General features: G+C 34.0%; 2 protein-coding genes across 2 annotated transcripts; both read left to right on the forward strand.

The window, feature by feature from the left end:
• The first annotated feature begins 2,038 nt into the window (after positions 1 to 2,038).
• Positions 2,039 to 2,827, forward strand: LOC114424335 (auxin-induced protein 15A-like). Its single transcript, XM_028391178.1, has one exon. The coding sequence runs from the start codon at positions 2,374 to 2,376 to the stop codon at positions 2,650 to 2,652; it is 279 nt and encodes a 92-aa protein (XP_028246979.1). The 5' UTR covers positions 2,039 to 2,373; the 3' UTR covers positions 2,653 to 2,827.
• Positions 2,828 to 8,729: 5,902 nt separating this feature from the next.
• Positions 8,730 to 9,210, forward strand: LOC114424661 (auxin-induced protein 6B-like). The gene has a single exon (XM_028391524.1). The coding sequence runs from the start codon at positions 8,820 to 8,822 to the stop codon at positions 9,096 to 9,098; it is 279 nt and encodes a 92-aa protein (XP_028247325.1). The 5' UTR covers positions 8,730 to 8,819; the 3' UTR covers positions 9,099 to 9,210.
• Positions 9,211 to 12,201: the final 2,991 nt, after the last annotated feature.

Below are 12,201 nucleotides of genomic sequence, written 5' to 3' on the forward strand. Positions count from 1 at the left end.
GAGAATGAGGCGGTTTGTGATCCCCATATCATACTTGACCCAACCTTCATTCCAAGACTTGTTGAGTCAAGCTGAGGAAGAGTTCGGATATAATCATCCCTGGGGTGGTCTTACAATTCCTTGCAGCGAAGATGTCTTCCAAAGCATAACTTCACATTTGAATGGACTATAAATCTCACTGTAGAACACTGACATAGATTTGTAGAGACATTGCAAAAATAGGCATCTTCTCAATTTGTAAAGATCTCCTTTTTGAGAAATAGAAGAGAAGAAAAGGCCATTAGAATGACAAATTTGTTCCTTTTTTTTGTTTAATGACAATGAATTCAATTACTCAAGCAGCTCCTCTGTGTTTTGTGCTTATTAGTTACAATGCCAACGTTCCCTTCACCCTGTATGAGAAGGGTTGCTTGTTATAAGTAAAACAGGACTTGGTTGTTCTGATAAATTTTTCAACGAATCAATTGAACATGTGATTCCTAGCAAGGAAGAGCAGAGTATTTTTACTAGGACCAAGGAGAAAGATTAATTTACTTGGGGGCAAAATTAAAATGTTCTTATAAATAGATATTCACAACGTGCATATGGAATTTAAATTTTGGGACCTGATCACACGAGGTGTACCTTCCTCGATATGGATGGTGTGCAATATTAATAACAATGGATCTGACATCAAGGAAAACATGTGACATGCCCAATGTGTGTCAATGGAAATATAGAATAGAAATCACATTTCATTGCAAGTACCATTGTTTTGAGTTTTGAGGATCTTAGTAGGTTATGCACTCTTGTACAACTTGATCTCAGTTAGGATCAAGGAGAAATATATCATATTTGGGATGAAGTTAATCCTTATTAAAAGATGAGATAATCTGATATATATAACTGAAATTAGATGATGATATATAAAGTTGTATATAGAAGAAATAAGAATTCACTAAAATTGGGCAAAAGCAAAAAGTGTTTATAGAAATGTCTAGTTTTAACATTGAGATCAAAATTTCCAACTTCAGTTGGATCACACAAGAAAAAAATAGAAAGTATTTGCAATAAAAGAAAACTCCTTCTGTACAAATTTGACTCAACCAATCTATTTGAGTCTCCATTATTGCATGATTTACAGCTCATTCAAGTGAGAAGTGAGGTTTAGAAAGTCATCCTCCTTGCAAGGAATTGTGAGACCACCTGTTGGATGATCATATCCAAAATCTTGTTCTGCTTGACTCAGTAATTCTTGAAATAATGGTTGGTTCAAGTATGATACTGGAATCACAAATCGCTTCATCTTATCTCCAACATAGACTGCAAGATAGCCTTTTGGGACTTCGAGTCCCTTTTGAGTTGCTTTGGTTGCAGAAAATAATGTCTGTCTAATAATACCTGGTATGTGGAAACCCATTGTTTTTTATTTCTCCACAAACAAATAATATACTGAGAGGCGCCAAAGGACTTGTCTGAGAAAGAAATATTTGAATACTTATGCTTCAGGATGCAAATAACTTGTGTTGCTTGAAGACGCAAGAAAGTGTATATATAGTCGCTAATGGGTAGTTTGCAACTGCAGTTCAATTCCAACATCGATTTAACTGAGGGACAAAGGATCACATGGTATTGTCTTAGAGATCTCTTTCAAGGATTAGGAAGATAGATGGAGGAGCATACCATACCCCACCTTCTGGGATAATGGCCAACAGATTTACTCACTTGAAATTAAATATGTCAATAATTCATTCATTGTGTTGTCGCTACTTCAATGATAGACATGATATAGACATGCTTTAGACATCTCACATGTGTATTTAAAGAAGATGACATTGCAATTGATATATATCTACCATATACATCAACTAATATCTGGATTGAGCAGACCTTGGTGATAGCTTTGAAACTGTTGAGAAAAGAAGAGGACCAATATTGAACACATGATCAAGCTAAGAGGTCCTATGAACCACATTTTTTATGTACTTCAAATTCTAAGCAACGCGACATGAAATTTGCATAAATGAAGTTTCTGCCCCCACACACTCTTAGTTAGTGTCAAGATGAACCATTTAGGCTTTCTTTTTCATAGATCCAGAAGGCTGGACATGTATTAGCTACTATAACATGTTACGTTTATTCGTAAGATAAGTCCTCTTAGACAACACCATATGCCTTGTCTCTCGTTTTGTCCCATTATCATATCCCTCGGACAATAATTCATTTAGCCAGTGGTTTCTTACATATCTTATTATTATATATATTCATTGTTGCAAGCATTCAGGACCAACCCAAATCATTCACATCCAAAAGCATTCAAAATCCAGAAGCATATTTTCAAGGACTTTTCTCAAACCATTATCTTCGCAAGTCTCTAAGACAACCATTACAGCAATGGGTTTCCGTTTACCTGGTATCAGAAAGGGAATATTTGCAGCCAACCAAGCATCATCAAAAACGGTGGATGCACCAAAGGGATACCTTGCAGTTTATGTTGGAGAGAAAATGAAGCGATTTGTGATCCCTGTGTCATACTTGAACCAACCTTCATTTCAAGACTTGTTGAATCGAGCTGAGGAAGAGTTTGGATATGATCATCCCATGGGCGGCCTCACAATTCCTTGCAGCGAAGATGTCTTCCAACATATAACTTCTTGTTTGAATGGACAATAAATCTCACACTTTAGGAAGCTGACATAGATTAGTAGTGACATTTTGTACAATAGGCATCTTCTCAATTTGTAAAGATCTCCCTTTCTTCAGAAACAGGGAAAGAAAGACAAAATCTCAATATGTCAAATTTTTTGTTTAATCAGAATGAATTCTATTGCTCAAGCATCTTCTCTATGTTTTTCGTTTATTAGTTGCAATGTTCCATTCTCCCAGTATGAGCAAGGTTGTTTGTTGCAAAAAAGCTAGACTTTGCTCTGGTAAACTTAAAAGCAGGAAAATAATACGTGATTCCTAACAGGGTTGTGCTAAATTAGTTTCCCTAGGACCAAAGAGAAAGATAAATTTATTTGAGACAAAGTTAAAGTATACTTTTTCTTAATAAATATACATATGAAATTAAAATTTTGAGGTGCCAAGGCAGCTTAAAAATATCCCTGGACTTAACATCAAAACAATGTTTACATATTCCCTTGAATAACATTGGCCTACTCCTACGGCAAAAGCCTTCACTTATACCATTGACATATGGTTTGGCTTTAACTATATATCTTCAAAAGTCAAAGAACAATTACTTTCTATAAGATATGTCATTTAGATAGAGTGAAACTATGACCTTCATATGCAAGAGTTGCCTTAAAGCAAAACAGTTGGTCTGGGTCTGTAACAATTATGACTGCCAATATTTATATCATAAATTATCATCTGAAAATATTCATATGGCAGGACTTGGAAGCCAGAGATCCATATTGACAATTATGCTGATAGCCTGACATATATCAACTGGAATTAGATAGTGATATTGTAATATATTTTAAAATTCATTAGGATTTTGCAAAAAGTGTTTAAACAAAGTGTTGTATTCTCTTAGGGAACAGCATATATCTATACCAGCTGAGCTACTTGACACCTTGCAGTTATACTAATGTTTATGCTGCTAACTATTTTCCAAAAACACTAAGTATCTACTTTTTAAATATAGAGGTCAATGTAATGGTGCAGCATAATTAAGATAATAGAAGAATCAATGGCCAGGGAAAATGATGATTGATTTCGCAGGGATGATAGCATTGGGAGGAGCATGAAATTGACTCAAGATAATTATTCTGTGATGCGGAAAGCAGGAAGTCAGGAACTGAATGTGTCCACAAAAAGTGTTTAAAAAATGTTATGTGTTGCACTCTCATTCAAGCAACAGGTTTGAACTTCCACTGGAGTTATACAAGAGAAGAAAATGGAAAATCTTTACAATAAAGTGAAAATTAGCCTCATCTAATCTATCTCTGTCTCCATTAGCTTGATTTACAACTCATTTAAGCAAGAGGTGGCATTCAGGAACTCATCCTCCAGACATGGAATTGTGAGACTGCCCGTTGTAAAATTCTTAGCAGGGACCAAATGTAAAATTCGAGTATATATAAAGAATCAAAAACATATTTAAGCATAAAATTTAAAGCATATGTATTACAAATGGGTCCTTTTATGACCATAATTAAATGCTATTGTTTTGTTCATCAATCATAATTCTATGTAGAATAAATTATCATCGTAATATAAAAATAATAACATGTACAAATAAACTTTATTGTTTAATTGAATACTTCACCTTTTTTTTTTACTAAATTACTAATTTATTCATTTAAAGATTTACTTAACATTAATTTGGTTCTCCAAATGTTTTTAGTATATATGAAGTAATTAAGTTCTCCAAATATTTATAGTAGCAATCTCCAAACATAGAAAGACGTACATAAAAATTGTCCTTATTTTTTATATCAAGTAAATTTTTAAAAAACTAAATAGGTAGTTTAGTATTTTAATTTGGCCATCCATTGACTTTGGAAGTAATAGATTCCAACTTCTTTGAAAGAAAATATAGAAGAATGAGAGAATCTTGAACATTATGAAAGAATTCCTAGTGATAAAATCTTTGAGATACTTAAAGTAAGCTTCGATGCTTTGGGGAAAAAGAAAAGAATGTTTTTCTTGGCATAGCTATTTTCTTGAAAGGATGTGAATTGAAAGAGGTTGAACATATACTTCGTCCTCTTTATGATGACTGCAAGAAGCATCATATTGGGGCGTTGGTAGAAAAATATCTCTTGAAGGTTAGGCATGGTACAGTTGAAATACACAACTTGATTCAGGACATGGGTGGAAAAATTGACCAGCAAGAATCACTGAAATTAAAGAGCTAGGAAAGCGCAGGAAATTATGGTTACCGCAAGATATAATTCAAGTTTTAAAAGACAACACTGTAAGTGAGACTCATGGGTAGTTTGCAACTGCAATCCAATTCCAGCATAAACGATTTGACAGAGCTAAGACGGGTCTACTGAGGGACAAAGGATCACATGGTATTGTCTTAGAGATCTCTTTCAAGGATTAGGAAGATAACAGAGGAGCATATCATACCCCACCTTCAGACATATAAACATGGTTTAGAAATCTCACATGTTTATTAAAATAAGATGGCAATAAAAAACTTGTAATCGTTAAGGATTGAGCAGACCTTATTGATTGCTTTGAAACAGTCAAGAAAAGAAATTTATCGCATGATCAAGATGCCGTATGAACCACATTTTTTATGTACGTCAAATTCTATGCAACGCGACATGAAGTTTGCATAAATGAAATTTCTGGCCCCCACCTCTCTGAATTAGTGGAAAGATGAATCAATTATTAGACTTTCATTTTCATAGATCCAGAAGGTGGGATATGTATTAGCTGCTGTAACATGTTACATTGATTCGTAAGATAAGTCCTCTAAGACAACACTATATGCCGAGTCTCTTCTTGTTTGGTCTCATTATCATATCCCTCCTTCACCAATAATTCATGTAGCTACCGGTTGTTTTGATATTTTAGGGATCTTAATAGAATACCAATAATAACTGAAAACACATTACGCTAAATTATCAAGAGGGGTTGTGAATAAAATACCTGGATCCATAATAAGCTATCGAAATTGATGAGTCCGAGGAACTGTTGATTTTGTGTTCTTCTTCAACCAAATCATCGTTTTCCTTCTGGGACCTTAGGTTTCTGTGGTGGTTTAGGGAGAAAAGAATACAATTTCTGATTGGCTACCACAACCTTACTTTAGAGTTCTCATTATTTCCTACCTGAACAAACTCGTTTACTTAAGCCCTCATGATAGTGCAAGCTCACAAAATTAGATCACTTTTATTGAGCCCATAAATATAAATAACATAAATATAATATATAATATGTAGCCCACACTAATTACTTAATTAGGAATTATAAAATTCTTACATATCCATTTATTTATATATATTCAAGGCTGCAAGAATTTAGGACCAACACAAATCATTCACATCCTAAAGCATTCAAAATTCAGAAGCTTATTTTCAAAAAAATTCTCAAACCATTCTCTTTAAGTCTCTAACACAACAGTTACAACAATGGGTTTCCGTTTACCTGGTATCAGAAAGGGAATATTTGCAGCCAACCAAGCATCTTCAAAAGTGTTGGATGCACCAAAGGGCTACCTTGCAGTTTATGTTGGAGAGAAAATGAAGCGATTCGTGATCCCTATGTCATACTTGAACCAACCTTCATTTCAAGACTTGTTGAGTCGAGCTGAGGAAGAGTTTGGATATGATCATCCCATGGGCGGCCTCACAATTCCTTTTAGCAAAGATGTCTTCCAACATATAACTTCTTGTTTGAATGGACAATAAATCTCACACTTTAGGAGGCTGACATAGATTAGTAGTGACATTTTGTACAATAGGCATCCTCTCAACTTGTAAAGATTTTTCTTTCTCCACAACTAGATTTTTCTTTATGTTGGAGAGAAAATGAAGCGATTCATGATCCCTGTGTCATACTTGAACCAACCTTCATTTGTTGAGTTGAGCTGAGGAAGAGTTTGGATATGATCATCCCATGGGCGGCCTCACAATTCCATGCAGTGAAGATGTCTTCCAACATATAACTTGTTTGAATGGACAATAAATCTCACACTTTAGGAGGTTGACATAGATTAGAAGTGACTTTTTGTACAAAATTACAATATATCATTATTATTTTTTAATGAGAATGAATTCTATTGCTCAACCATCTTCTCTGTCTTTTCCGTTTATTAGTTACAAATTACAATGTTCCATTCTCCCTGCACGGGCAAGGTTGATTGCTGTAAAAGAGCTAGACATTGTTCTTATAAGATAAAAAGCAGGAACAGAACATGTGATTTTAACAAGGGTAGTGCTGAAGTATTTTTCCTAGGACCAATAAGAAAGATTTATTTGGGACAGAGTTAAAATATATTTTATTAGTATATATATACATATATATATATATATATATATTTATATATGTATATATGAAATTAAAATATTGAGGTGCCAAGACATGTGCAAAATAACAATGGACTTTTCATCAAGGTTTGCATTTTCCCTTGAATAACACTGGCCTACTCCTCCAGCATAAGCTTTCTCTTATACCATTGATGTATCACTTTAGCTTATTATCTATATATAACCCTATATCTGTAGAAATCAAAGAATCAATGCTTTTTATAACTTTTGTCTTATAAATGAAATTATTACCTTACAATGCAAAAAGCAAAGGTTTAATGTCTTCAAACAAAACAGAAAATTTTGCCTTAAAGAAAAACAACTGGTATGGGACTGTAACAATTATGACTTACTAATAATCATATCATATATTATCATCCCAAAATATTTATACAGCAGGACTTGGAAGCCAGAGATCCATATTAACAATTATGTTGATAGCCTGTTATATTAAAACTGAAATTTGATACTGATATTTCTATATATCTTAAATTCATTGCGATTTAGCAAAAGCAAAGTGTTTAAACAAAGTCTTGTGTTGTATTCTTATTTAGGGAACAACATAGAACTACCAGCTGAGATAATTGGCACCTCCCAGTTACACTAGTGTTTATGCTACAAACTATCCTCCCAAGTCCCAAAATACTTCTTAAGTTAAACTATTTTCTTCATAAATATCAGGGTCCATTTGATGGTGCTTCGCTTAATTAGGATAATAGAAGAATCGATGGCCCTGAGAAATGAAGAATGATTTTTTTGCAGGGATGATAGCATTTGAAGGAGAGCACCAAATTAACTAGAGATAATTATTCTGTGATGCTGAAAGCAGGGGATGTCAGGAACTGAATATGTCACATGTTACTAAAAAATCTAGAAACAAGTGGTTAAAGCTGTTTCAGCACAAATGTATGTGTTCCTTGTTGGGCTCAAGGATGGATATTGAAATACAAGATTGGCTAGTGCACTTAATCTCTACTCTCTAGTAAAAGCTAATAGCCTGAAATATCTCAACTGAAATTTGATAACGATATTGTTGTATATATTAGAATTCATTGAGATTTGGCAAAAGCAAAAAAGTGTTTAAACAATGTCTTGTGTTGCACTCACATTCAGGCAACAGGTTTGAATATCCAATGGAGTTACACGAGATCACAAAACGGAAAATCTTTACAAAGCTCCCTCTGTACATATTTGCCTCATCTGGTCTATCTCAGTCTCCATTAGCATGATTTACACTTTGTTCAAGAATTTAGGAACTCATCCTCCTGGCATTGAATTGTGAGACCGCCCGTTGGATGATCATATTCAAATTCTTAAATGACAATGCTATTCATCTATCTACCATCCACCATTTAATATCAGAGTCTATTGGAATTGGAGGTAAGAAGAAAACGGATATTGAACACACAATGATGAGGCATTATGAACCATATTTTTTTTGTCTGCCAAACTTTAAACAACATCATGTGAACTTGAATACATTAAGTTTGTGATCCCCTCCATCCCACGTAAGTGTCAACATCATTCTATTGGATTTTCTTTTACATAGATACATGTGTTTTATTTCAAGTAGGGTAACCTGTTACTTTCCTCTAAGACATTACCATACCATATGCCCTTGTCTCTCAGTTGGTCCCCCGACTCATATCTCATAGCCCTCCTTCACAATAATTCAAGTAGCTAGCCTCCTTACATATCCTTTTATCTATATATATTCATGGTCGCAAGCATTTTAGAAACAACACAAATCATTGGCATCCTGAAGCATTCGAAATACATAAGCCTGAACATTTTCAAGTATTTTTTAGACCATTTTCTTCTCAATTCTAAGCACATACAAATACAACAATGGGTTTTCGTTTACCTGGTATCAGAAGGCCATCATTTGCTGCAAACATAGCATCTTCAAAAGCTGGGGAGGTGCCAAAGGGCTATATCGCAGTCTATGTTGGAGAGAGAATGAAGCGGTTTGTGATCCCTATATCATACTTGTCGCAACCTTCATTCCAAGACTTGTTGAGTCTAGTGGAGGAAGAGTTCGGATACGATCATCCCATGGGCGGCCTCACAATTCCTTGTAGCGAAGATGTCTTCCAACATATAACTTCTTCTTTAAATGGACAATAAATCCCACACTATAGGAGGCTGACATAGATTAGTAGTGACATTTTGTACCATAGGCATCTTCTCAACTTGTAAACATCTTTCTTTCTCCACAACTAGATTGACAAAATCTCAATATATCAAGCATCTTCTCTATTGTTCGGGAAAAAACACACTCATATCTTTAATATTAAAAAATCACACAACTAAGAACAAAAGACAACATCATAAACGAAATAGAAAAAGATTATAAATTTATTTAACATGATTTAGGTCCTCACTTCTACATCCACAACTTCAACTTCAATTTGTTTATGGTAATTCGAACTCTCATTCTTACATCCACGATCTCTCTCAAACAAGTTTTTAGGATAAGTTACACAAACTTATAAATTTTCCCTCAATATAACCTCTCTCTCATGTATGGTGGTGACCATCTTCTCATCTTAAGAACCCCTCTCTCTATATATAGATTTAGTATCATAATCTTAAAAGAATAAATAAATTTCTAATTTAGAAAATATATCTTTAATTCTAAACAGTATCCTAAATATAAGATAATATCTTTTTTTTAATCTAAACAATATCCTAAAAATTTAAAATTGCTTCCCAACATTTATGTTTTCCGTTTATTTGTGTTGCAATGTTTTATTCTCCCTCTATGACCAACATTATTTCTTGTAAGAAAAAACTAGACTTTGTTCTGATAAATTTAAAAGCAGGAACAGAACACGTGATTCCTAACAAGGATGCGCTAAAATTTATTTGAGAAAAAGTTGAAATATACTCTTTTATTGATAAATTTACATATGAAATTAAAATTTTGAGGTGCCAAGGTAGGTGCAAAATAACAAAGGACTTAGCATCAATGTTTACATTTTCCCTTGAATAACACTCGTCTAGTCCTATAACAAAATCTTTCTCTTATACCATTGACGTATGGTTTGGCTTATTATCACTCTCTCTCTCTTTCTCTCTCTCTCTCTCTCTCTCTCTCTCTCTCTCTCTCTCTCTCTATATATATATATATATATATATATATATATATATATATAATAAATTATCATTCCAGTTTATTAGGCATTATTAAGCCATATAAGCCCGAGCGGTCTGACCAATTTTCCACGGAAGAAAAATCTAATAATTCCAGTGCTGGTGCTGCATGTTTCGCTAAATGGAAGAATTGATGACCCTTGAAAAATGATAATGATTTTGGCGTGAGGATACAATGCAAGGGAGTACTAAATCATAGGACAATAAAGTAACTAGTAGCTATAAAGCTGTTCCAGGGCAAATGTGTTGTGGGTTCCTTGTTCAGCTCAAGGATGGATATTGAAATTGGTATCCAAAGATTTAGTGCACTTAATCCCTATTAAAAGCTAATAGCCTGACATATGTCGATTGAAATTTGACAATGATACTGTTGCATATATTAGAATTCGATCATTAAGATTAGGCAAAAGCAAAAGAAGTGTTTAAACAATCTCGTGTTGCACTGTCATTCCGGCAACAGGCTTGAACTTCCAATGGAGATACAAGAGTAAAAAATGAAAATCTTTACAACAAAAGTGTCCTCTGTACAAATTTGCCTCATCTAATCTATCTCAGTGTCTCCTTTAGCATGACTACTTGTGTTAAGAGTTCTACATTGAGTAAAATAAACTACTGGATATGATACTTGAACCTTGAGATTCTCTCACCTTATAGAATAGTCTTTTGGGTTGGACTCTACTCTTTGTGCTTAAGTCCTAACAATTGGTGTTTTCGTTGAGAGTCGGGCTAAGGAAAGGTGTCTTTGTTGTACTAAATGATATGCCCGTCTAATAAAACCCATTGATTTCGTTGCTCCACACAACAAATAACATACTGACGTTGAATGATTTGTATAAGAAAGAAATATCTGAATTCTGATACTTGAGGAATGTGTTGACTTGTGTTGCTTGAGAACCCAAGAAAAGTTGTATATATAGATGCCAAGGGCCTCCGTAATCTAATACCACAAATGAATGATATTTGGCAGTGGCTACAGTGGAGTCGAGTAAGAGACAATGGATCACAAGGTATTTATTTGTCTTCAGAAATATATTTCAAGGATTAAGAAGTTCAATGGGAGTGCATACCCCACCATCTGAGATGATGACCGACAGATTTACCCATTTGAAAAAGAAAAAAAAAAATCAGCGAAGGCACAATGAACCACATATTTTGTGTACGTCAAATTTTAAGCAGCATCATACAAACTTGCATAAGTAAAGTTGTGATCCCCTCAACACGAAATAAGTGTAGCATCATTACTACCTTAACATGTTAATTGATTCATGGGAGAGTCCTCTTAAGACATTACCATATGCACTTGTTTCTCAGTTGGTCCCATGACTCCTATCTCATACCCCTCCTTCACCAATAATTCAACTAGCTAGCCTTCTTACATATCCTTTTTATCAAATATATATTCATGGTTGTAAGCATTTTAGAACCAACACAAATCATTCAGATCTTGAAGCCTTTTAAATTTATAAAAAAGCCTGAACTTTCAAGTACTTTTTAGACCATTTTCTTCTTTAGTTTCAGCACATACAATAGTACAATACAACAATGGGTTTTCGTTTATCCAGAAGGGTATCACTTTCTGCAAATCAAGTGTCTTCAAAAGCTATGGAAGTGCCAAAGGGCTATCTTACACTCTACATTGGAGATGCCTCTCAAAGCATAACTACATCACGTTTGAAAGGACAATAAATCTCACACCGTTGAAGACTAACATAGATTTGAAGAGACATTTTGTACAATTGGCATCTTCATAGATTGTAAAGTTGTTTTACTTTTTGAGAAAAAGGAGAAAAGAAAAGTTCATTAGAATGATGAATTTTTCCGTTTTTATTTAATGAAAATGATTTCCATTACTCAATGCCAACGTTCACCTATTCCTATATGAGCAATGCTGCTTGCTATAAGAAAAAACAGACTTGGTTGTCCGGATAAATTTTAAGGTATAAATAGAACACGTGAGTCTTAGCAAGGGAAGAGCAGAAGTATTTTTTACTAGGACCAAGGAGAAAGATTAATTTATTTGGGGCCAAGTTTATTTGTTTTATTAATAAGTATTCACAACATGCATATGAAATTC

The sequence above is a fragment of the Glycine soja genome, chromosome 8 (genome assembly GCF_004193775.1).
Source record: "Glycine soja cultivar W05 chromosome 8, ASM419377v2, whole genome shotgun sequence".
Taxonomy (NCBI): domain Eukaryota; kingdom Viridiplantae; phylum Streptophyta; class Magnoliopsida; order Fabales; family Fabaceae; genus Glycine; species Glycine soja.